This window comes from Rhamphochromis sp. 'chilingali' (genome assembly GCF_963969265.1).
Source record: "Rhamphochromis sp. 'chilingali' genome assembly, chromosome: 10".
Classification (NCBI taxonomy): domain Eukaryota; kingdom Metazoa; phylum Chordata; class Actinopteri; order Cichliformes; family Cichlidae; genus Rhamphochromis; species Rhamphochromis sp. 'chilingali'.
In genome coordinates this window covers 8,022,824-8,049,901 of record NC_137937.1, presented here as the reverse complement: position 1 = coordinate 8,049,901, position 27,078 = coordinate 8,022,824, and the positions used below count along the sequence as shown (strand labels likewise).

At 41.2% G+C, this 27,078-nt stretch overlaps 1 protein-coding gene across 1 annotated transcript in view; it reads left to right on the top strand.

Moving 5' to 3' along the window:
* The window catches only part of LOC308403912 (zinc metalloproteinase-disintegrin-like VLAIP-B), a gene marked incomplete at its 5' end in the record, with an annotated part of 110,437 nt that extends 83,604 nt beyond the window's left edge, over positions 1 to 26,833 (top strand). The window contains 22 exons of the mRNA XM_080893707.1: positions 12,575 to 12,663; positions 12,794 to 12,870; positions 13,127 to 13,205; positions 13,392 to 13,468; positions 16,264 to 16,447; positions 16,656 to 16,718; positions 16,836 to 16,907; positions 17,037 to 17,206; positions 17,645 to 17,726; positions 18,315 to 18,448; positions 18,834 to 19,011; positions 22,011 to 22,066; positions 22,484 to 22,641; positions 22,761 to 22,904; positions 22,994 to 23,149; positions 23,493 to 23,668; positions 24,519 to 24,643; positions 24,762 to 24,918; positions 25,011 to 25,091; positions 26,266 to 26,353; positions 26,446 to 26,551; positions 26,803 to 26,833. Coding sequence (XP_080749833.1) covers positions 12,575 to 12,663; positions 12,794 to 12,870; positions 13,127 to 13,205; positions 13,392 to 13,468; positions 16,264 to 16,447; positions 16,656 to 16,718; positions 16,836 to 16,907; positions 17,037 to 17,206; positions 17,645 to 17,726; positions 18,315 to 18,448; positions 18,834 to 19,011; positions 22,011 to 22,066; positions 22,484 to 22,641; positions 22,761 to 22,904; positions 22,994 to 23,149; positions 23,493 to 23,668; positions 24,519 to 24,643; positions 24,762 to 24,918; positions 25,011 to 25,091; positions 26,266 to 26,353; positions 26,446 to 26,551; positions 26,803 to 26,818 — 2,468 coding nt within the window. The 3' untranslated portion in view covers positions 26,819 to 26,833. The remainder of the gene's footprint in view (positions 1 to 12,574; positions 12,664 to 12,793; positions 12,871 to 13,126; positions 13,206 to 13,391; positions 13,469 to 16,263; positions 16,448 to 16,655; positions 16,719 to 16,835; positions 16,908 to 17,036; positions 17,207 to 17,644; positions 17,727 to 18,314; positions 18,449 to 18,833; positions 19,012 to 22,010; positions 22,067 to 22,483; positions 22,642 to 22,760; positions 22,905 to 22,993; positions 23,150 to 23,492; positions 23,669 to 24,518; positions 24,644 to 24,761; positions 24,919 to 25,010; positions 25,092 to 26,265; positions 26,354 to 26,445; positions 26,552 to 26,802) is intronic.
* Positions 26,834 to 27,078: the final 245 nt, after the last annotated feature.

The window sequence follows — 27,078 nt, the reverse complement described above, 5'->3', positions numbered from 1 at the left end:
AGTGCTGTCATGAGATGAGGTGGAGGACGGCCAGGCATTTGAGCAGGAAAGTGACAGCTCAGAGGAGGAGATTGTGGTCAGCATTTACATAAACATTGCCTACGGGACCAGTGCCAGCATTTATGTGGCAGATACAAATATTTTATACAATTCCCACAGTCATATATAAATTTGTTCTTTGATGTGTCAATTGAGCACCGAATGGAAAGTCAGATTAGATTCATATGATCATAGGATCATACTTCCTGAAGTCTGGACACAGGTTGAAACTGTGAGGTTGTAAGTCCTGCTGTCCACTACAAATAACACTGAATAAAAGCTTTATTTAGCTCTTAGATACCTTGGCTCCCCAGAAAACTCAAACTGTTTCTTTCTCTCACTCTGCCCCATGGTACTCCAACTTAAAGCTACTGGGCGCCGCCTGGAACATCTCTTAAGGAAAACAGGACTTACTATTCAAAAGGACATGTATCTCAGTCATATACAACATTGAAAAGAAGCTATTCATCATGCTAAATCTGCCTGCTACACTTCTATTATTGAATCTGCTGAAGGAAACACTCGCACTTTGTTTTCTACATTACACAATACTGAAAAAAAACAGCTCAGACCCTTCCAATCTAAATAATCTCAGGCCAATTTCAAATCTGCCTTTCTTAGCCAAAATTCTGGAAAGATAGTGACTGCACAGGTTCATAGACATCTCACTGGAAATAACGTGTATGAACAGTTTCAGTCTGGCTTACGTTCATTTCATACTACAGAAAAAGCTCTAGTAAAAATCACTAACGATCTTCTGCTTGCAGCTCTGGACTCATCTCCATCCTCATTCTCCTTGACCTTACAGCAGCTTTTGACACCATCTCCCACCACATCCTTCTTCATAGATTAGCATTTATTGGCATAAATAGTATAGTAGTCGCCTGGTTTACCTCTTATCTCTCTGGCTGCTTACAGTTTTTTTAATTACTCACTCACAGATCACGATCTACTGCAGTTAATTCTGGAGCACCCCAAGGTTCTGTCCTGGGTCCTTTACATTTTATCATTTATATCCCACCCCTAGGCAGAGATGGGCAGTAACGCGTTACTTGTAACGCGTTACTGTAATCTGATTACTTTTTTTGAGTAACGCGTAAAGTAAGGGATTACTATTGCAAAAACGGTAATTAGATTACCGTTACTTTCCCGTAGGGACGCTGCGTTACTGCGTTACTAAAACCGTGATTTTTTGCGAGAATGTCTCACGACAGTGACGTAAGCGAGTGCGCCGTTAGTGACAACAGCTGTGTGCAGATCAACAATGGATCACATATCGATTGTGGGAGAGAGTATGAGCGTGCAGCGTTTAAAGCGTGGAAGTACTGACCTTACTTTGAGTTTGATTCCATAAAAAGTGACAAAAACATTAGCGTCCATCGTGCGTGGGAAGAAAACTTCTTTTTACAGCGAAAAAAACCCCTAAACTCCCAAGCAAACACCAAGTGCGCAACGACGTAATGGGAAACTCACAGAGACACTGCGGTATCCTTCCACTGACCGCTGCACACCTGCACCAGGGTAAACCTCCGCCTACCGCAGTCCTGCTTTACAGGTGAAAATAGAGCAACAGGACCGCTGAGTCTTTGACTTTATTCATGTTCTGCTGTGTTTTACTTGCATCTATTTGAAAGAGTGAGTGTAAACAAAAAAAATATTTTATTTTATGTGCTGGAATGTGGCAGCACGGTGGCATGGTGGTTAGCACTGTTGCCGCACAGCAAGAAGGTCCTGAGTTCAATTCCAACATCAGGCCGGGGTCTTTCTGTGTGGAGTTTGCATGTTCTCCCCGTGTTTGCGTGGGTTCTCTCCGGGTACTCCGGCTTCCTCCCACTGTCCAAAGACATGCAGCTTGTGGGGATAGGTTAATTGGATAACCCAAATTGTCACTAGGTGTGAATGTGCAAATGAATGTGAGTGCGAATGGTTGTTTGTCCCTGTGTGTTAGCCTTGCGACAGACTGGCGACCTGTCCAGGGTGTACCCCGCCTCTCGCCCCATGACAGCTGGGATAGGCTCCAGCGCCCCCCGCGACCCTGAAAAGGATAAGCGGAAGTGAATGGATGGATGGATGTGCTGGAATGTACAGAAAATAGGTTTAAATGTTAAACTCATTTATTCAACTCAGAGAATGTTGCATATAATAAAATTTTTGCTTGATCCATAAAGTTAAAAGATTAAAACTAATAAAACAAGTTTAAAAAAGAGACTTTTCCATTTGATTACATTTTGTATGATGGATTGTGTAGAAAAAGTAGAATTGGGCTGAAAGATATATCGCTTTATCACCTGTTCAGGTTGTAAATCGTGTTTTTAAAAAGTAACTAAGTAACTAAGTAATTAATTACTTTTGAAAATAAGTAATCAGTAAAGTAACGGGATTACTTCAAGTTCAAGTTCAAGTTCAACTTTATTGTCACTTCAACCATATACAGTTTAAAAATACACAGTGAGGTGAAACAACGTTCCTCCAGGAACTTTTTGGGGAAGTAATCAGTAATTAGTTACTGATTACTTTTTTCAAGTAACTTGACCAACACTGCCCCTAGGTAATATTTTCAGAAAGCATAACATCCAGTTTCACTGGTACGCAGATGACACCCAGCTCTACCTGTCCTCCAAACCCACAGTTACTCTCCCACCCACATTCATTTCTGACTGTTCAAGTGAAATCAAGGTCTGGTTTATTCACAACTTTCTCAATCTTAATGGCAATAAAACAGAATTCATTTTAATAGGCACGAGATCAAAACTGACCCAACAGTCCCAACCTGAAATCTTTCATTATCCATTGGTAACTCTGTTGTCACAACCTTCCAATGTTTAAGAGTCTTGGTGTCATCCTCGATAGCACTTTTTCCTTCACAGCCCATATAAATAATATCACTCAGTCTTCCTATTTTCATCTCCGTAATATTAACCGCCTCGTCCTTCACTCACTCCAAACAGTACCACCACACTTGTCAATGCTCTTGTCACATTTCATTTAGATTGCTGTGATTCTCTTCTCTATGGTCTACCTCATAAATCCCTCCATAAATTGCAGTAAGTTCAAAATACAGCTGCTCGTATTATTTCCAGAACTACATCCACTGAATATATAAAACCTGTTCTTAAACAGCTCCATTGGCTTCCAGTTCACCTCCGTGTCAATTTCAAGATCCTGCTTCTTACTTTCAAAGCGCTTCATAACCTTGCTCCTCCATATTTATCTGTTCTCTTCCATACATACTCACCCCATCGTACACTTCGCTCTTCCTCAGCTTCCCTTCTGTCTGTTCCACCTGCTCGCCTGACTACCATGGGACTCAGAGCCTTTAGTTGTTCAGCCCCGAGACTTTGGAATGCACTTCCAACACAAACTCTCTCCCCACTTTTCAATCACACCTCAAATCCCATCTATGCAAAACTGCATACACCTGATTCTGTCTTAGTCCAGTTTTACGTTGCTCAGCTTTTGTACTGGCTTTTATACTTTCATGCTCTTTTTTTCTCTTATGTCTAAATTTTTTTTGCCATGTTTTACTATATTGTATCATTGCTATTGTTCTTGTGCTATTGTAAGGAGACCTTAAGGGTCTTAAAGGTGCCTATAAATAAAATGCATTATTATTATTATTGTTACTATTATTATTATTATTATTATTATTATTATTATTATTATTATTATTATTGTTATTGTGGAAGGGGTAAAACTATTCGTGAAATGCTAGGAAATCCATGTTAGGACTCTCAAATTGAAGAAACAATTAGATTTCTAGCAACAGGGTCATAATGTTGTGTTACTTAACCTTGCTTATTACCATAAAATAGAAAGTCCACGATGTCCGCTTCACAGTACAGTAGGACTCATACACACTGTTCCAAAAAATAGTAATGTCAAATTATTTTACTGTGTATTTTACAGTTGTGTACTGTTTTTCTAGAATATCATTACATTTACATAAGTAGACTGTGATCTGACACGTCAAATGTAAAATAACATAACATCACTGTAAATGTAATAAAACACAATTTACTTGTTTTTTAAATATATTTTTTGTACATATGCATATTTAGATTTTGTAAAAATACATCCAGAAATGTATCATAATTTCACAAATATTTGTCTGTTATGTGAGAGAATGATCTGTTAAAGTCAAATGTAATACTATGGAAAAATATATAAAATGATCGACAATTAATGAGAATAATCAATAATTAAAGGAGTATTTGAATTATAATTTTGCTGAAAATTTCATGTCACCTAGGTCTGATTCAATAATTCAGAGGTAACAAGTGAAGATATAATTAATAGGAATAAAAACTTAAAAAAAACATATTGTGGCGTGTTGGGGGAACAGCTAGTTCTCGCCCATCATGCCTTGGGACATGTGCTGCTGCTTAGATGTTCTTGTTTTACTGTTTATGGTTACGTTACTTTTAACTGTTATCTTGAATGTTGTGTTTACGCCGTGGTGCAGCGTCACTGACAGTTGTTGTTTTGTAGCGAGAGTGCTGTACCATGAGTGACTTCTGTTGTGCTGTTGCTGAACATTGAGGCACATTGTAGCACCAGCAAGTGTTTTAATAAGGAGCTCCCCCTACCAGTTTGGGATTAAATAACAAGCTCAATCTCTCTCTGTGTTCTTCTTTATTAAGATTTCTCTGCATGCCACAATGTAAAACATTGCACGGCCACGCTGTGCTAATTATATATTTAGCAAAAGAAATGTCGAGGTAGGAATTGCAATTAATATAAATAACATGACGCTAAGCATCGGCCAATGAATGTGAACTAACAACAACAAGGTCGCTGGTATGGCTGCGACCGTAGGAAAAAACCCTAATATGAAGGTATTTTACTGTGCATTTTACAGTAATGTTCTGTTCTTCTAGAATATCATTAAAGTTACGTAAATAGACTTTGACTTCACATTTTGAATGTAAATTAATGTTAAATCACTGTAATGTAATACAACATAATTTTCATGATTATTAAATGTATCTGTCTGTACATATGCATATTTAGATTGTTAACAAAACTTGATGGTTGTATGTAAAAGCCTGTCACAGATACAAGACGGTTTGTGAAATTTCTTTGCTAAAGACATCCTCCCAGTTAATTTTAGAGTTAAAGCCTGAGACTTCTAAGTCAGTCTGCACTGTTAGAAAAAGCATCTTGAAAAAATGGTAATATTCCGGCAGCTGGGGCGCCAAAATACGACCGTATAATTACAGAAAATAATTCCCGCATAAAAATACAGTCATTTTCAGTAATGAAAATAGAGTTTGTTGCGCTAATTTTACATGGGATTCTGCCTTTTCCAAGTGCTTTTAGACATTAAATTAGGAACATTTTAGCGTGATCAAACAATGAAATTACCTATAAACAAGGTCACTGAATGTGGAAATATGAATCATAATACGTAAATGTACAGAAATATACAGTTAAATAATAATTGATTGCATGCCCTGGGACAGACTGACAGAGGTGAGGCTGCCATATCGCACCATCGGCCCCTTTGGCCAACACCCACCAGTAAGCGGTAGGTGAAGAGTCTTGACCACGGACACAACGACGGAGAGTGCCCGAGCCGGGGCGCGAACCGGCAACCTACAAGGCGAGCTGCCAACTCTTGAGCCACGAACGCCCTAACTAACAATGATAATAATACTTATGTGATGTAACACAAGCTTATAGGGCTCATGTTATATGCTTTTACATAGCATTACATTTGAATTCAACAGTTCAATCTTTCAAATAACGGACAGATATTTGTGAAATCATGATACATTTGTGAATGTATTTTAAGATAATGATCGCACTCCGAGGTCGGTATCAAGCATCAAACCTCGTATTCCTCCTATTCCGTTTTATTTATATAGGGTCACATCACAAAAACAGGCTGTGACTTTCATGTCATGAAGTATTTCATCATAACAAAATTAATCTCTGGCTTCATTTTAAAGATTTATTGTCTACCACTTACAACTGCTGCTTCTCACTTTTGGGTTAAGTCACCTCAGTCACTATGAGACAGTCATTCACTTTAGTGGTTTTAGTGTCAGTGAATGGAACTTTGTGAAATTAATGAGAGCCATAAAAATTAGAAAAACTTTTTTTGTTCCTAAGATGTGCATGGACACAAATCTAGCCAACCTATAGCTACTCCATACACAGACTCTCACCCGATTGGATTGTTACTGATTTAAAATTAGGTCTTTTTTTCTGACAGTTTTTGTTGATGTTCACTTAGCTGACCAATGCGGGCTATCGATGTTATCAATGCACTTCTAATTTTGCTTATTTTCTGTGTGAATTTGGTCTTACACTGAGTCATTAGAAGAAGAAAACTTGCTTTCAAAAAACATCAATCACTGTTAATTCCAAGTGTTCCAAAATAAGATTTGGGGAAACCTGCAGTCAGCTGAGACTGAAGAAGTCACTTGGATGAGTGACGAAACGTTTCTCCCACAAAACGCTACGTCCAGATGAACAGAATCAACTTTTGGAGATTTACTTTCCTGGATGATTGAGAATGCATCAAGACGAAATTCCAAGTGTTCAGTGGGTGAAGGACAGAGTTTGAGGAACTAGCGTCCAAACTGCTGCATAGAGCTTACAAGACACTTAATATCTATATTTGGAAAACATGGTGAAACGTTATGTTTCTACAGTGGCATGACAAATGTGACAACGGAAATGACTGCAAAGCTTAAACCACAGCACACAGTGAGTCATACTGCTTATTTATGGCTTTTAAGAAGAAGTATCTTAAGTGTCACTCAGTGAAAATGGGAGATTTACAACCTCATTCCATGTACATGTCTAAATAAGGCCTTATAAAGCCTATAGGCGTGGTCGACTAGTTAACCCTCTCAGGCTCAAATTAAACTTTTTGTTGCTAATGCACAACCAAGTCCTGCAGTGGTACTTCTGATTAAAAAAAAAAAACTCATAAAATATCTATGTGGGGTAATCGGGTAGTTCGTTTTTTAACTGTTGCAAATCGGCAACGCCTGCCTCAAGAGGGTTAAAAAATTCTCATCACAATGCTCTGCTGCAGGCTGCGATGCACCTTCACGCGACCAATAGAAAGAAGATGTAATATGGTGTTATTTTTGTGCCTCTATTCGGAGCCTACGTAAATGGATGAACAGGATGGAGGTGGACCCCTGCCTGGTCGCTTGGATCTCCGACTACCTCACCGACAGACCACAGTACGTCAAGCTGAAGGACATCACGTCTGACACAGTGGTCAGCAGCACAGGAGCACCACAGGGAACTGTGCTGTCCCCTCTTCTCTTCACCCTGTACACCTCTGACTTCTGCTACAACTCTGAATTATGCCACATTCAGAAGTTTGCAGACGACACAGCCATCATGGGGTGTATCTGGGATGATCAGGAAGAGGAGTACAGAAGTCTGGTGAGGAACTTTGTCGCATGGAGTCACACAAACCACCTGCAACTCAACACCTCAAAGACTAAGGAACTGGTTGTGGACTTCGGGAGGTCTAGAGCAGGTCCACTGCCGGTTCAGATAGAGGGGGAGGAGGTGGAGGTGGTCAACAAGTACAAGTACCTCGGGCTGTGGGTGGACAACAAACTGGACTGGTCATGCAACACAGAGCACCTGTATAAAAAAGCACAAAGCCGACTGTACTTCCTCAGGAGGCTGAGGTCTTTTAACATCTGCAGGAAGCTCCTGAGGATGTTTTACCAGTCAGTGGTTGCTGGAGTACTTTTCTATGCTGTGGTGTGCTGGGGGAGCAGCACAGCAAAGAAGGACTCATCCAGGCTGGAAAAACTGATCAGGAGGGCTAGCTCTGTGGTCGGCATGAAGCTGGACACTCTGGTGACAGTGGCAGAGAAAAGGACACTAAAAAACTGCTGGACATTATGAACAATGCTGGGCATCCTCTGCACACGGCCATAAACAATCAGAAGAGTCTGTTCAGTGACAGGTTGCTTCTCCCAAAGACAAGAACTAACAGACTTAAAAACTCCTTTGTCCCACACGCCATCAAACTGTTTAACTCCTCTCTGGAGGGGAGAGGGAGGGGAAACAGGAGGACAAAGGAGGGGGGAACAACTAAGCTGTAGTGCCTCTTCACCTCACTGTGCAATACCTTTTGTGCAATACTTTTGTAAATAGTCAACAGTGCAATAGACAATACTTGAAATGTGCAATTCACTTGTATTTTTATTTTTTATTCCTATTTATTCTATTTATCCCCTTCGTATATTTTATTTATATTGTCTCTGTATTTATATATATATATATATGTGTGTGTGTGTGTGTGTGTGTGTGTGTGTGTGTGTGTGTGTGTGTGTGTGTGTATATATATAATATTCTGTAACTCTGTAACTTCTGTCGGTGCTGTGCTTTTTTGGAAATCGAATTTCCCAGAGGAACCCACCCGAGGGATTAATAAAGTTCTATCTTATCTTATCTTATCTTATCTTATCTTATCTTATCTTATCTTATCTAAATAATTTTGCAAGGACAAATGTGGCATTTTGAGGGCAAAATTATTCTGAGCAAAGCAAAACTTAAAATTTATTGCATCATGTAGTATTTCAGTGTTTGCTATTATCCATATAGACACACAATAATAGCCCCTCTCGCTCAGTCGTTGCATTTATTCTTGCTCAGATCTCTGCTCTGTGTGCTGACATCTGCGGACCTGCTCTCAGTGTGTTACTCTCAAAATCTCTGCTCCCTGCATACTCAACTCTGTGCCACAAAACCAATCAATCACACACTTGGATGCAAAAATCCTGATTAGCTGTTTTACTCTTCAATCAGCTCGCTAGCTACTGCATTCCACAAACACTAGCCAAAATGTAGCTAAATCCAGTGGAGTGGTTTGGTTTAACTTTATCAGATCAACTATATTTTCAGTTAGAATGTTTAATTATTTTATTTCAAAATATATAATTTTTAAGACCATTGTTGGTGTAGTATAGTGCTGTCGCATTGTCGTGATTAAACTTCTGCTGCCTTCATCCTCAAAATTCTATTAAAGAGAGAAAAACTGAAGAGATTGTTGAACACTCAGCTGCCAGTCAGCTGCACTGCTAAATGTCTTGGTGTTTCAAGAAGGACGATCTACCTGAGGATGGAAGATTTTGACTTGTCTGTGACAAGAATATACAGTACAATGAATGACCAAAACCTGGACAATATCATATCATGTATCAAAAATCAAATGCCAAATGGCTATCAAATGGTTCAAGGACATTTGGTTTCTAATGATCTCCACGTTCAGTGGTGGAGAATGATGGCCTCCATGCACTGAGTTAATGCTGTCTCTCCCTGGTCCACATAGACACAAATCACAAGCTTATAAGGTACAATACTCAGTTATACAGCTCTAACACAAGTTCAGCAGAAAGATGTATGTTATACTTTAAAACTGCTTTAATCAACTTTGTATATCGATATTTATATTTTCCATCATAACGACTCTATCTAAACACATAATCTTCTTCAGAAGGTGTGCAAAACGCTGAGGAAAGGCAGCAGTGGGAAGTGTGTGTGTGCCAAACCCTGAACGTATGCCTTGTATTATTGGAACCATTGTTTGATTCTGTCATCTCTTCTTAAGATGCAGAGTAAATGAAAAATCCCTCCTTCTGGAAGAAGGCTGAAGAGGAAACATCTCTTCAGGACTGACTCTTTCCTAATCTGTTTCACAACAACGCGACAGCACTATACTACACCAACAATGGTCTTAAAAAATTGTGTATTGTAAAATAAAATAATTCAACAAACTAACTGAAATGGGTTTTAATTTAAACCAAACCACTCCACTGGGTTTAGCTACATTTTGGCCGGTGTTTGCGGAATGCAGTAGCTAGCGAGCTGATTACAGATCAAAACAGCCAATTAGAATTTTTGCATCCAAGTTTGTGATTGGTTGGTTTTGTGGCACATTTATAACGGTGTACGGAAAGAGTTGAGCATGCAGGGAGATTTTGAGACGGGATCTTCATGCTGAGAGGAGGTCCGCAGATGTCTCACAGAGCAGAGCTCTGAGCAAGAGCAAATGCCAACAACTGAGTGAGGGGGCTGTTATTACATGGATATGATATGGATATCTGTATGGATAATAGCAAACACTGAAATACATTTATTGCACGCAGCAATAATTTTTGTTCAAGTTAAGCTTGTCTTTGCTCAAAATAATGTTCCTCTCAAAATGCCACATTTGTACTTGCAAAAATTATTTACTTACTCTAGGTAGCAGGGATAGCTCAGTAGGTAGAGTGGTGGCCCCATGATCGGAAGGTCGGGGGTTCAACTCCACTGAACGGCTACCCTGAGGTACCCCTGAGCAAGGTACCGTCCCTACACACTGCTCCCCGGGCGCTGCATTGGTGGCTGCCCACTGCTTCACTGGGTGAATGGGTTAAATGCAGAGGAACTATTTCCCTATGGGGACTAACACACACACATACACATACAAAAAAAAGTATAGAGGTACAATAACGCCATACTACTGCTGCGCTAAATTCAACCACACGATGAAAGAAAACTTCCTGTGCGGTCTACGTTCACATATAGGGACGTATATATTGGGGGGAGGGGGGAGTATAGTGCAAACGACACACTCTTCACGAATCGGGGAAGTCACAAAGCTTTCTTTTTTAGCAATGAGGGACACATGTTATTTAAACATTTGAACATTATACAACACAAACTTTCATAGAGGATCCGAAGTCTGAGAGATACATGTTTTGAAATGACAAGAAGCAGATGCATCAGCACACAGAGCGGCCGCCAAAAAAAAAGCCTTTGCAAGCAGAGTGCAGCGACCAGCGCAACACAAATTTTTGGTCCTTCGTTTTAGCTTGCGGTGAGCGCAGCGCATGACACTCACTGTGTGCACTTGGACAATGACACGAAACCTCCTATTGTGGGTCCTCATCCTATATGCCTCCCCCAAGCTCTCGGGTAAGTCACTGGATACTTTTACCTCCACTCACACTCTGGGTACTAAAACCTAGTTTTGTCCTACCCTCTGTTCATTCAACCCTCTACAGGGGACAGGTTTCTTTTCCACAATTAGCCCTCTAAATCTCCTAGCCAAGCAGTTTATCAGTTCTGGTCTTTCATGTTCAGATGAGCTCGCCTCTCAGCCCATTGCATTTGTTTATTAGACATATGATTATAAGGGGAACATTAAAACACTATGTCTCACGCCTGTGGAACACATTTTCTATGCACACTCATTACGGCCAAATAATGCCTCAAAAGACAAACACAATTTAGCTAAAAACATCGAAAGATCCGTTTTTTCGGCCATCCAAAGGTTCCACAGTAGTGGACTCTCAGCAGCTGCAGTCTCCACTTGAAACCCCACAATCGCTGCAGCACATATCCAGCCAAATCGCTGAACATGCTCGTAGGCAAGAAGTGAAGCAGCTCACAGCGGTGAGAAGTGACCATCATTGGAGAGCAGACACAATCTGACCACTACTGGCACAATTTTGCACCTGATGTTTTCGTAAAGCTTTTATTTTGGTATTTCCGTTGAGCCGTACCATAAATTTGCATGTTAGCAAAATATTTAGTTTCCTGTAACATTTACATTTAACATTTAGATTTAAATATAATATTTCGATTTAACATTTAACATTTAGATTTAACATTTAGATTTAACATTTAAAATTGTGCTTTAAATATGAAAAATTACAAATATTTTACTAAATGTTGTAAAAACTGACTCGAAAAAACATGTTTTTGTAAAGTTTTGAGCTAAATCTTGCCGTTAATTGCAGCATGTTTCACTTTACAAACGGCGCCCCATAGACCTCCTTATAGGAAACCTCCACTCGAACTAACATCATGCATGCAGTGTGGATGCTGTCATTATGACACATAGCCACATTTTAAATTTGGCAGCCTAAATATGGACATTTCCAAAGTAATCTCAATATTCTGAATTTAATACTACATTTATTGTCTGTAATGTTATAATCCATATCACTCACTCACTGAGCCAAGTGGAGCAAGTAAAAGGAAAGCGTGGGGTGTGTTTGAAGCTCTGTCAAAGTGCTGTTTTAGGAAATAATCAATGCGATTGTTTAGTTGATCATTTATACACATAAAGTTATTCAAGCAATTTTTATTTACATCACAAATAAAAACGAGTGACACTGATTGTTATTGTTTTGAGCACTGCAAAATCTCACAGGGAGCAGGTCAACAAAGTCATTTTGTTTTTTTCTCAAACTTGAGAATGTAACTTTAATTAAATGTTTAAAGTCACGATGATCACATGTTTGAAGCCTAAATGACATTTGGAATGGAATATCAAATTATGTAGTCAGTTTTGGTTTTTTGTTGTTGTTTTATTGGTTTGGTTAAAAATAAATAGATACATAAAACTTTAAAGCAGGATGTAATCAGACGAGATTAGGTAGCACAAATATTGAAAGCAATGAGTTAAGCATTCGACTAATTACAAAATAGACCCTGTTGACACTAGCATCCAAAATTAATATCCTTTTTCTAATCACACATATGTGATTCACTTCCACAGGAAGCCATGGTCCTGAATTTGAGGAGGGAAAGCACTATGAGGTGGTTCGACCGGTCAGACTTCACACAATCAGAAAAAGACACACAGAGGTTTCTTTTCTTTTCTATTTTAAATCCTGTGATGACAATCAAATCAGCTGCTGTTTTTCTCCTGATTATGTAAAATAAAAAAATAAAAATGAATGACTAGAAGCAAAATTTCCTGTTTTTTTGCCCACAGTACCACAGACCAGACACTCTTACGTATGCAATGACTGTGGGCGGACAAGACATAGAAATGCAACTTGAAAGAAATAAGTAAGTTTTTACTTCCCTAAACCTGTGTGTCTGTGCAGTGTGAGAAAATAAGTGGACAAATGGATATACAAGTAATGTAAAATATCCTGTTTCAAAATGCAAAAAAAAGCAACAATTAAGGAGACTAAAAAGTACTGAAAATGCCCCAATCAACAAATGAGTTTCTGTAAGAAAACACTGAATAAACTGGAATTTGACTCAGTCTTCACGTCAAATCATATGACATGTATGTTATTCTTTATCTTTCTGTATTCAGTGAATTACTTACCAAAGATTACACTGAGTCTTACTACCAAGAAGATGGGACTCGAGTCACCACAGTACCGAATGACATTGTAAGTGTTTGCGTTTGTAGACAAACTTACCTCAAACTTACAGCTGTAAAATTACACATTTTACTAGATTTAAAACGCTTCAAAGGCTTTTAAGGCTGTTAGTGAACGCTGGAGACATAAGCAGATGAAAAGAAAGTTACATGTTGTCATTTAATAACACAGTCACCATTTTCATGTCCTTGCCAGGATCACTGCTTCTATCATGGGAGGATTGTGAACGACAGTGAGTCATCTGTTAGCATCAGTACCTGTGATGGACTCAGGTGAGCCACCGTCTTCTATCTTTTCTTTATTTAAACTGTCATGACATCTTTCCAAAGCGATACCCGCCCATGCTGTCTGTCATAATAATTCAAATAACCTCACAGTTTCATTCCTTTGTTGTATTAAGCCACAAAGACAAGTAACCAGTTTTTGTATTTGCATAACGCATTAAATTAATAATGTTAAACCTTCATATGAGATGAATAGATTTCAGGCCAGAAACAAGTTCTCCAAATACTCTCATTACTTTTTAGATGTAAACCTAAAGTTAACCTTATCTTAACCCTCAACCAAACCTCACCTCACAATGACCCGAACTTTAATTACACCTCACCAGCAAAACATTAAATTAACATAGAATAGAATAATCCTTTAATTGTTCCAAAATGGGAAATTTGGTTGTAACAGCAGCAGAATAAAAGCACATATACAAACAGAAAAAGACAATGAACAGAAAAACACACAATTTTTACAGAAAAAAAATGTACATCATCGACAATAGTTACAAAAACAGAGTACTGTACAGTTATTAAGATTAAAGTATAGGGTTTTTTTTTTAATACGAATTGAAAAAAATAATGTGCATGTTATAACAGTAGTAGTTGTTTGGTTGATTGTTGGGAGCAGTTTCAATTGTACAGTCTGACAGGGAGGAAGGACCTGCAGAAACACTCCTTCGTGCATATGCAGCAGTCTGTCACTGAACGAACCCTGCAGTTCAGCAACATTTACATGCATGGGGTGGAAAACTCTGTCCATCAGAGATGTTATTTTGTCCAGAGTCCTTCTGTCTCCCACCACCTGCACTGGGTCCAGGGTGCATCCTAGAACAGAGTTGGCCTTCCTGATGAGTTTTTCCAACCTGTTCCTCTCAGCTGCAGATAAACTGCTGGTCCAAAGTAGAACACTGTAAAATATGACAGGTGCCATCACAGAGTCATAGAAGGTCTTTAAAAGCGCTCCCTGGACTCCAAATGACCTGAGCCGCCTCAGCAGGTAGAGTCTGCTCTGACCCTTCCTGTAAAGAGCATCAGTGTTGTGGCTCCAGTCCAGTTTATTATTCAGGTGAACACCCAGGTACCTATACGAGTCCACTATCTCAATGTCCACTCCCTGGATGTTCACCGGTGTCAGTGTGGTGGGTCTGCGTCTCCTGAAGTCCACCACCAACTCCTTGGTTTTCCCGGCAGGTGGTTCTGCTGGCACCAGTCCACAAAGTCCAGAGTCCACTGTCTGTACTCTGAGCCGTCCTCACCTGTGATGAGGCCGACTATGGCAGAGTCATCAGAGAACTTCTGTAGGTGGCAGCGTGGGGAGTTGATGGAGAAGTCTGTAGTGTAGAGGGTGAAGAGGAACGGTGCCAGCACAGTTCCCTGTGGGGCCCCCGTACTGCAGACCAGCGTATCAGAGACACAACCCTGTCCTCATATACTGTGGGCATCCCGTGAGGTAGTCCAGTATCCACTGGGACATGTGGTGGTCCACTCCTTATAGCTCCAGCTTGTCCCTCAGAAGTCATGGCTGGATGTTGAAAGCACTGGAGAAATCAAAGAACACAATCCTCACAATGCTTCCAGGCGAGTCAGAGTTCTGTGCAGGAGGTAGATGATGGCGTCCTCCACCCCGATGCCAGGCTGGTAAGCAAACTGCAGCGGATCCAATGAAGACCTCACCAGGGGGCACAGATGGTTTAGAACCAACGTCTCGAGGGTCTTCATCAGATGTGATGTCAGGGCTACCGGCCTGTAGCTGCTGAGGTCCTTGGGATGGGAGGTCTTTGGTACCGGTACCACACAGGAGGTCTTCCACAGCTGTGGTACTTTCCCCAGCTACAGGCTCAGGTTGAACAGATATCCTAGGATGCCACACAGTTCATCTGTGCTGCATCTCAGGAGCCTGGAGCTGATGCCATCTGGACCTGCAGCCTTCCGCACCTTAATCTTGCAAAGCTCGTTCCTCATTTGAAGTGCTGAGATAGAAAGAGTGGATTTTGGGGGAGGGGGGTGTATGTTGGAGTCCACAGCATACACCCTCCTGGCTGGGAGCTGAGAGGTGTGAAGTCCTGAGATGAAAGACAGGCAGTGCCTGAAGATGAGGGAGATAGCTTCAGGGGGGACGATGCTGGGAGGGGTGGGTGGTTGATCAAACCTATTAAAATATTTATTTATGTCATTCACCCACCCCAAGTCTCCTGCAGCCTGGGGGTTGGTTTTTGTCCTGAGATTGTCTCCAGGCTGTTCCAAACCCCTCTGATGTTGTCCTGTTGCAGCTGCTCTTCCATCTTTCTTCTGTAGTTTTTCTTCCCTTGCCTTATCTTCCATTTCTGCTTTTTCTGGACAGCTCTCAGCTCCTGTTTGTCTCCAGATCTAAAGACTCTCTTCTTCTCCTTGAGGAGAGTCTTAATTTCAGGATTCATCCATGGCTTGTTGTTACAAAAACACCGTACTTTTATGATGGGTACGGCGTTGTCCACACAGAAGTTTATGTAATCTGTAAAGCAGTCTGTGATGCTGTTGAGGTCACACTCTAGGGGGCTGCAGAGGTTGTCCCACACAGTAGAATGGAAACAGTCACTCAGGACCTCTTCAGTCTCTGCCAACCATTTCCTTACTGTGCATTTCACAACTGGTTCTCTGTGTACTAGAGGTTTATACACAGGCTGGAGATTAAAACAACAGAAGAGAAGGTTTGGCCCAAATAAGTCTTTAGATGACAGTGGATAGGTTCCTGAGTTGAGTCAGCCTCAAAGCAACATCTGAAAAATGAATGAACTAACCAGCATGATTTGGTTTAGGGGTTACTTCAGAACATCTGCTCAAAGGTACCTGATTGAGCCACTATCCAGTGACGATGAGGGGGATCATGCAGTGATGACTTTTAATGAAAAGAACTTCACGCCTGCCGTGTGTGGGGTCACTAACACCAGCTGGAGTGACGACTATGAACCTCCAACAAGCAGCAGCCGCTCTAGATCAGGGGTAACACAATTAGTTTTGTCCTCTTCACCAGAGTTCCTCCAAGTCATGACCTCTGAAACCTTTTAGGTCTTCAAACTATCTAAGTTTAATGTGACAAATACTAATACATCCGTCAGTCTACCAATATTATTCTTATAATAACAAAGTTTAAGTAAGTCTTCATTTGTGTTGTTCTGCTTGAGTTATCCATATTAACATTTTTCTTCAGGGTATTTCTATTGTACAGCAGCAGAAATACGTTGAGCTCGTCCTTGTTGCTGATAACCGCGCGGTAAAATTAATCTTCTTTTCTAACTTTTTCATTTTTTCCCCTTGGTTTGCAAAATTTGATTTTTATAAGATAAACTGGTGAGAAGCAGGATGAGAAATTTGTCTTGTGGTGTTTCAGTATGTGAAGATGAACAGGGATCAAAAGAAGATGAGACAGAGAATATTTGAGATTGTCAACTTTGTCAACATGGTGAGTCTGTTTTTTTGCTATTTCTATACAGATTCCATACCAATACAGACGCACTGTACTACATACTGTTCTGCAGTAGCTGCTAGCAGTTGGAGTATAATGTTACATCCCCAATGTTGTCTTCTTCAGGTCTACAAACCTCTGAGGACCTTTATTGCTCTGGTGGGGTTGGAGATATGGACGAATGGTGACCTGATCTCTGTGACCCCCCCAGCAGGAGCAAACCTGGATGCTTTCATGAAGTGGAGAAACTCTGAGCTGGTGATGAGGATAAAACATGACAATGCACATCTTATAAGGTATGGATAGATTCTATAAGTAGAATCAGTCAGACTCAAATCATGTGGAGCAAAATGTCTCCTACTTTCAACAGTAACCGAGCAGGAAAGAGAAAACTAATTTCAGAAATCTGAGTTGTGAGTATCCATATTTTTTTCTCCCAGGTTAAACCGGCCTGACACATCAGCTTAAGAGGTTTTAAGCTTCCACATAACGCTTGTGTAACTTGTGTTTTATACACAAGATACAACCACAAGCAGATCCATTATTGAATCTTAAATAAGAATGTGCTTGAATGTTCACACCTCAACATTCAGGAAAATTCACAGTAGCTAATCTAATCTAATCTAATCTAATCTAATCTAATCTAATCTAATCTAGTAGTAGCTAGATTAGTGAGTAGATGGATGATATGAATCCTGTATATGAATTTAAGACTTTCTGATCTTCTCTTTCAGTGGTATCGACTTTGAAGGACCAACTGTGGGTCTTGCTTTCATCGGGACTCTCTGTTCTGGTCACTCTGTCGGCGTAGTACAGGTGAGGTGTTCATGCTTCCCAGATGATGTATCTCACTGACTTCATAACTTCTGCCCTTGCTTCATGCTGTGGTAAATGTGAATTTTGGAAACATGTTCCTAAATCCATTTAGTTCAGTCATTCCTTTGCCCCTCAAAAATCAACTTAATTGTTCATCTGATACTTTGATTAATGACCAAATACCAGAGAAAATAAATGACAGTTCCATCAATTTATCACTAACATGTAGTGACCACTTCCTGCTAAAAGAGAAAAACTAAGTTAAATTATGATCTAGAACTAGACTCGGTCTACAAAGTCTTCTTTGCACATTTGAGATGCACACATCTCCATAAGTGCAACGTGGAAAACTCATTCTTTGACTAATCATGAATTTTTCACAAAATCCTTTAAAACATTTTCCTCCTTTTTGCACTGCACTTGTAGACCACTACACTAACTCTGTCAATAGATCCATGCAGTCTGAAAGTCCTGACTGAATAGACTGAGAAAATGTTAAAACTGAGACAAACATGTGACATTATTGTGTTGCTCTCTCTTGCTGTTAGTAAATTTTTGCTGCTTTCTTGTGCTTCATTTTTTTCTTAGGATCACAGTGATGCAGCCATAGCAGTGGGAGCAACACTGTCTCATGAGATGGGCCACAACCTGGGCATGGACCACGATGACTCCAGTGGTTGTTTATGTTCTGACGATAGCTGCATCATGGCAGCAGCCCTCAGGTAAGAAAAGCTGACTTGAGACATCCTTCAAGTTGAATGCAGATTCTTTCTGTTAGCAAATAAATTCAGGCTATAACAAGTGACCGTAAATAAACAATACGAGCCTTACAAACCTCACTAAATGTTTTGATCATCATAACATGTTTCATTTGGTACAACAACATAATAACTGTGTGTATTGGACCAAAAAGGAGGTCAGCTGGTGCAGCTCTTAATCTCACATGGCTATAAGACTGAAGAACGTGTGTGAGCATGTTTGGTGCGTACGTGCTGTATATGTACCACCATACCGCTTTTGTGCAGCCATGTCTTCCTAGTGTCAGACACTGATAAAGATAACACAAAAAAAGATAATAATACTAATAATGTGTTTGTTCCTCTTCAGCTGGAAAACTCCTCGAAGCTTCAGTAGCTGCAGCAGCAGCAACTATGAAAAGTACCTAACAAGCCGCAGCCCCAGCTGTCTGCTGGACAAACCAGCCTACAAGAGTGTCGTGGCTCCCGCGGTCTGTGGAAACGGCTTCAGAGAGGAAGGAGAGCAGTGCGACTGTGGTTCGGTGAAGGTAAATAAGCACATCAGCTGCTTAAACCTTTCATTTTGTAGCAAGTTGATCTGATCTGCAAGCTGTTGATGATTTGATCTGGTGAAGGAGAACTTTTCTTTTTCATTCAGTTCAGTTTTATTCATTTAACAGCAAATCACAACAACAACTGTCTGAAGGGACTATATTTTGTAAGATAGAGGTCTTATAACAACACAGCGAAAACCCCAACAATCAAATAACTGCCTATGAGCAAACATTTGGCAACAGTGGGAGCGAAAACCCCTTTTTAACAGGAAGAAAGCCCTCAGCAGCCTAGGCTTATTGTAGCTCCACAAACTTCTATTTCTTCTATGTTTTGCTGGCCTCTCACTTACAAAGACTAGTTTAATAAACAGTGTAGCAGTACAAATGTTTTTATTACTATTATGCTATGATTCTGATCTGTGTCTGTGCATGCTCAGGTCTGAAATGGCTTCTGAACTCAGAATGGAATTCAGCTCCATGTTTCCTTTGTCTGATCTTGAGTCTTTTAATGAAGTGCTTGCTCTGAGGCGATGTGAGAAAAACAGCTTTCTGATACACACCTGCTGATAGCTAGCAGGTGTGTTCACTTACATCTTCAACGAGTCCCTGGCGAAGTCTGTGGTCCCCACATGCTTCAAAAGATCCACCATCATCCCTGTGCCCAAGAACAGCAAACCCTCATCCCTGAACGATTACCGGCCAGTTGCACTGACCTCGGTAGTAATGAAGGTGTTTGAGAGGCTGCTGAAGAACATCATCTCTTCCTCCATCCCAGACACCACAGATCCGCTGCAGTTCGCCTACAGATCCAACAGATCCACAGAGGATGCCATCACCCACGTCCTACACACCACTCTCAGCCATGTGGACAAGAAACAGGGTAACTATGTGCGAATGCTGTTTGTTGATTACAGTTCAGCGTTTAACACAATAGTGCCCTGCAGACTGTTCACAAAGCTCAGGGAACTGGGACTTAACAGCCGTCTGTGTGCATGGGTGTTGGACTTCCTCACTGGCAGAACTCAGGTGGCGAGGGTGGGCAGGTGCTTCTCCAACAGCATCACCATCAACACAGGAGCACCTCAGGGATGTGTCCTCTCGCCACTGCTCTACTCCCTCTACACTTCAGACTGTGTGGCCACCCATGGCTCCAACACCATTGTGAAGTTTGCTGACGACACAGTGGTGTTGGGTGCCATCTCCAACAACGATGAGACGGCCTACATGGATGAAGTGAAGAATCTGGCATCATGGTGCCAGGACAACCACCTCCAGCTGAACGTCAGCAAGACCAAGGAGCTGGTGGTGGACTTCAGAAGGAGTCAGCACAGAGACTACAAGCCCATTATCATCAGTGGAGCTCCAGTGGAGAGGGTGCAGTCCTTCAAGTATCTTGGTGTCCACATCTCCTCAGACCTGACATGGGCTGCCCACATTCAGGTCCAGACCAAAAAGGCTAGGCAGTGCCTGTACCACCTACGACAACTGAGGAAGTTCAGGGTCTCTCCAAAGATCCTCAGGATTTTCTATACAGGCGCTGTGGAGAGCATCCTCACACAGAACATGACATCGTGGTTTGGGAACAGCTGTGTGAAGGACCAAAAAGCTCTCCAGAGAGTGATCCGTACAGCAGAACGCTGCTGCAGGATTGCTCTCCCCCCGCTTCAGGACACCTACACCAGGAGATGCCGGACTAGAGCAGCGCAGATACTGAAGGACCCGTCCCATCCTGGCAACAAACTGTTCCAACTCCTGCAATCTGGTAGAAGGTTCCGCATCTTCCGGGCAAGGACAGAGAGACTCAAGAGGAGCTTCTATCCCCAAGCCATCCATGCCCTAAACACACACACCCGCCCGCTCACATCATCTATAATTGACTGAGACAGGACTCTCTTCTAGACGCTCTAAACCAAGGCACAATGTACATTTCAATTCCTTTAATTTTAAATATGTTTATATTGTCTATCCTGCAAAATAGTCAGATATCTATTCATATTAATGTACAGAATTCACCTGCTTGCTGCTACTACTGCACATTCACCCAATGTATATACTATATATATATATATACACTGAACAAAAATATAAACGCAACACTTTTGTTTTTGCTCCCATTCCCCATGGGATGGACGTAGAGACCTAAAATTCATTCCAGATACACAATATAACCATCCCTCCCAAACAGTGGTCACAAATCAGTCCAAATGTGTGGTAGTGGGCACATCTGCTATATTGAAATAATCCATCCCACCTCACAGGTGTGCCACATCAGGATGCTGATCTGACATCATGAGTAGTGCACAGGTGTACCTCAGACTCATTGAGCACTTAGACCCCCGGAGAGCAGTCATTTTGGTTTTCTACCTTAGACCCCCGCGGAGTCATCATTTTGCGTTTCTACCTTTAAAAGCCGGAGAGCAGTCAGTCAAATGCTGGAGTCATTCATATGTATATTAGGTTGTTACCTAGGAATTCTGGAGGGAGGGGAGTGGGGGTGAGTGATTGAGGGGGTGTTTTCATCAATAAATGTCAGCAACAAAGGACATACAAAGGACATGTGTTGATTTCTCCCTAAGATGGCAAACTGAAACACTCCACTCCCCCACCCCCTCAATCACTCACCCCCACTCCCCTCCCTCCAGAATTCCTAGGTAACAACCTAATATACATATGAATGACTAGCCAATTTAGCTTCCACTTCCAGCACTTCCAGCATTTGACTGCTCTCCAGCTTTTAAAAGGTAGAACGGTAGAAGCCTGGCAATCCCAGTGTTAAGACCTGCAGTGTGAACGTAGTCTTATTTTCTCTTCCGGCGCCGCTCCAGGCAGCCAGTATCAGCAGCTTCGACCTGACAGAGTCCTTTTTTCTCTTTGTTGTTATTGTCTTTCTTGTTCTTGTTTTTATATTGTGGAGTGTACTACTCCACAATGGAGCTCAGAAATTTATGGACAATTGTGTTTTTTATCACATTTTTTACGGTATCTGTGTCCAGAGAGCGTGTACTGGCCAGGAGTTACACACCTCCACACAAAAGTCACTGATGCCAGAGTGGGTTTAGACTTCGCTTTATATGGCAGGTGTGAAAATGTGATAACAAAATACAGTGTATATGAGTGACAAACTAAAATAATTACTTGACGAGCTGCGTAACCATGTGCTAATGCTAACAGCAAATAACCGCCATAAATTAGCCTGCGTAATACAGCATGTAAGTAACTGCTATTAATTAACATAAAGTGCCAAACAATAACGCATACTCACAGGGAATGCCTTTTTATGAATAGAACACATGTTAGTCAGTCGATTGTCAATTGTCTGAGTCTTTCTGACTCTTCTCCTGTCCACGCACGGACCATGCCTTTCTTTTAAAGGGCCAGCACACTAACCAAACAAAAACAAAACATGTACAAAATTGACAATAGTCAGAACAGAGCGCGTGTAGGTCCGACCTCCCATTGTTTACAGCAGGGATCAGCTGTTAGCCCTCAGGGGCTCCGCTGTTCTGCCTACTGCCAAGCGAGCCAACAGAGAGCAGATGCAACAGGACAACATCAGAGGGGTTTGGAAGAGCCTGGAGACAATCTCAGGACAAAAACCAACCCCCAGGCTGCAGGAGACTTGGGGTGGGTGAATGACATAAATAAATATTTTAATAGGTTTGATCAACCACCCACCCCGCCCAGCATCGTCCCCCCTGAAGCTATCTCCCTCATCTTCAGGCACTGCCTGTCTTTCATCTCAGGATTTCACACCTCTCAGCTCCCAGCCAGGAGGGTGTATGCTGTGGACTCCAACATACACCCCCCTCCCCCAAAATCCACTCTTTCTATCTCAGCACTTCAAATGAGGAACGAGCTTTGCAAGATTAAGGTGCGGAAGGCTGCAGGTCCAGATGGCATCAGCTCCAGGCTCCTGAGATGCAGCACAGATGAACTGTGTGGCATCCTAGGATATCTGTTCAACCTGAGCCTGTAGCTGGGGAAAGTACCACAGCTGTGGAAGACCTCATGTGTGGTACCGGTACCAAAGACCTCCCATCCCAAGGACCTCAGCAGCTACAGGCCGGTAGCCCTGACATCACATCTGATGAGCACCCTCGAGACATTGGTTCTAAACCATCTGTGCCCCCTGGTGAGGTCTTCATTGGATCTGCTGCAGTTTGCTTACCAGCCTGGCATCGGGGTGGAGGACGCCATCATCTACCTCCTGCACAGAACTCTGACTCGCCTGGAAGCATTGTGAGGATTGTGTTCTTTGATTTCTCCAGTGCTTTCAACATCCAGCCATGACTTCTGAGGGACAAGCTGGAGCTATAAGGAGTGGACCACCACATGTCCCAGTGGATACTGGACTACCTCACGGGACGCCCACAGTATATGAGGACAGGGTTGTGTCTCTGATACGCTGGTCTGCAGTACGGGGGCCCCACAGGGAACTGTGCTGGCACCGTTCCTCTTCACCCTCTACACTACAGACTTCTCCATCAACTCCCCACGCTGCCACCTACAGAAGTTCTCTGACGACTCTGCCATAGTCGGCCTCATCACAGGTGAGGACGGCTCAGAGTACAGACAGTGGACTCTGGACTTTGTGGACTGGTGTCTGCAGAACCACCTGCCGATCAACGCCGGGAAAACCAAGGAGTTGATGGTGGATTTCAGAAGACGCAGTCCGACCACACTGACTAACCCTAACTAAAACAAAAATGCAAAACAAAAGACCTACCTAGCTACTCGACAAAAGGTCAGTGAAAACATACAAAAGTGACATCAACCGAATAACCTAGTGTGTAACAGTTTAAAACTGCAGCCAGTGTATAGGGTACCCCAGCTTACCTGTCCAGCCTCCCACCACACACAATACAAAGAAGCCTTCACGCAAATGTTTGTCATAAAGCAGAAGCCAGCAGCCACTAGCTGGCCAGGGAGATGCTCATTTGTAGTCGTCCTCGGAGAGTGATTGGCCAACTGTGCCCAGACCAGCCAATAGACACATGCAAATCAACTTTGAATTGGCCAATAGGTCGAGGCTTGACACCTGAAAGATAAAAAGAACACAAAAGAAAAGCCACATCTCTTGGCACGTAACAGTACAGTACTACCCTTAATGTAAATATGTAAAAAAAAATCGTGTATGTTTCTGTTCTGTGTCCTGTTCACTGTTTGTTTGTACATGTGTTTTTCTTGTTGCTGTTACAATCAAATTTCCCCTTGTGGGACAATTAAAGGATTATTCTTTTCTTTTCTTTATTTATTTTCATCCCTGGAAGTCTCTCCTCTGGCTGTAGTGATCCAGTTGTTTGCTCAGCTACAGTCCTCAAGTAATTAGAGGATATTGCAAATGTTTGAACCAACACCACAGTATTGCATTTTGATATTTTGTTTACAGAGCTCACACACTCAGGGTGTTTCACATAGCGCTAGAAAATTTAAACATATAACACTTTAAGAAAAACAATGTTTCAGATAACTTACACGTTGATGGTATATGCTCGGCACAGATCTTGCCTACCTCCAGACAGTGCCGCGCAAAGCAACAAGGATGCTATAACTACAACACCAGAGGAGTCTACTATGGCTTCTGCAAACGCCCCTCAAATAATCAGTTCATCCCCTGTCAGCAAGAGTGAGTCCCAGTAGAACGTACAGGGCAACAGTTGCTCTGCAGCCGACCCTTATTTTGATTCTTCGTTCTTCATATTAACCAAACATGATCAGAAACAAACACTGTCTTTCTTTTGCAGAGATGTTCTTTGTGGAAAGCTCTTCTGTGAAGGCGGTAATGACAACCCAAACTATGGCCGGATGGTCGCCATCGGCACATGCAAGGCAGCGTTCTTCTCAGACAACACCGGTGACCAAGGCCTGGTGGAAACGGGGACTAAATGTGGAGATGGAAAGGTAGCAGGCTTCCTGAATCCACTTTTTGCTTACTGCATCTACAGTGTAGAACAAAATAAAGTTAAATATATGTCTGACTTGTCTTTTCCAAGGTGTGCAGCCAGAATCAGTGTGTGGATCTGCAGACGGCATACAGAAACACCAACTGTTCAGCAAAATGCCCAGGCCATGCTGTGAGTACAACACCAAAAACTGATCCACTGAGGTGGAACTGATTTATAACAGTTTTGTGCTGGACTGTATATTCTGGTATTTTCATTATTAGTTCATCTGTTTTCAAAAGGTTATCAAGAGGAGAAGCTGCGTACCCTCATAGTTGTGAACAGGGTTCTAAAGCTTTTAAAGACTTTAATGCCACTAAGAGTGAAATTTAAGATCAACTTTACAAAATCAAAGGGTTAAAAGTAGTTTTTGTGTGATTTCTCGCTGCAAAGTTTAACTAAATCCTTTGTTAGCCGGGGGCAGCTAATCTACCATATCCATGTTTAAAATGTAGCTTATGTGTAAAAGGTGGATGGAGTCACTGTCATAGCCTGCATTGACTTTTGGACTTAATGTTTTATAACTTCAATCTTAATGGGGTCATATTGGTCATATTTAGCCCTATAAAGACAAAGACACCCTTTTAAGGCATCCCTGAAATGCTAATGTGAGATATACAACCATGCCCAAACTTACTCATGTAGACTTTTGTAGAACCATATGCAAACATTTGCAACTGCAGTGTCATTGCAAATATGCACTGAATGAAGTGTGTGATTTGTAAGTTATTTTAAAAAAATGGATATAACAAATTGCTTTTGAAAAGTGACTGTTCTGAGAAAAACAATTCATAAACGTCCAATATCCAAAGCAGTTTGGGAAGTTTTCTTAATATTAAGGTCTTGTATTACTTTTTACTTGGTGCCTTTTAATTGGCTCTGCAAAAACTCTGTTAAACTTTGAGCCCCAAAAAATCTTTAGTTTAGCTATATTTTATAAGAATAACTGATGCAAGGAAAAACTCGTAGCTGATCATAATAACATAATTTAGCCTAGCATCTTATACATATTTTACCTATAGTCTATCCAAAACTAAATAAAACTAGAGTCAGTTGGTCAGAAGCTAAAGTGATGTAGGGATAATATGTTACTATGAACAGAATATGCAAGAAAAGTCCAAGTAGTTCAAATTTGGCTAAATCTAGTTAATTACATGCCACCAGTTATACTGGGCATGCAGTGTTTTATATTACTTAAATTCAAAAGGTAGGTCAGTGTTTTTGTTGTTGTTTTTTAAATAAAGCATATTCACTGAAGTGTATTTTTTAAGACTAATAATGGCAACATGTTCTTTGTGCTTTCCAGGTGTGCAACCACAAAAGTGAGTGCCAGTGCGAGCCTGGGTGGACGCTTCCTAACTGTGACTCAGTGGACACAGCTTTTAGTGGTACTGGTAAGAGTCATCTACTTCAGTCTAAGTTCAATTTACTGTGTCATGTTGCACAACTACAACCCAAGGAAACCGATTTTTTTCTGTCTCTGTAGGAAAAACTATTGTCACTGCAGTCAAGTTTACACTAGTGGTCCTAGGCATCATTGCTGCCATCGCAGGAATCATCTGGAAAAAGCGGCAAAGTCCCATCCTGCCAACGTGAGTAATCATGACCGCAATCATGACCCCTCTCATGGAGAGTGCCATGCTCTGTTGCACTCTACAGTGAATGCACTCAGAGATCTTAAAGACTGCACTTTCCCCACCAGCTGAACATTATGAAGCACCCTAAGTGTTTGATTTTTTTAATATTTTAAACCATGCTTTCTCTTATGACACTGTAAAAGTTTGAGTTGTATTTATATTTTTATCTAAATGTACATATTTATCTACTTTGTTTACAAAATCAGACTTCTGCATGAGTAGAGAAAGAACAGAAGCATGATGCCAAATGAGCTTCTTATTGGTGCCTTTTTAGAAGCTGGACCACTAAACGTGTATACAAGATTAGGTTTCACATGCAAGTGGTAAGACACATATCATTTGCCACACCATTAAAATGAGCGACTGTGATGTTTTTTAATGTTGATGTTGTATAATTCTTCTTAATTCTTATATTGAAACATTTTGTTTTACATTTATTTGCATTATGGTTGTTTCCCAATATATTTAACTATATTATTGTC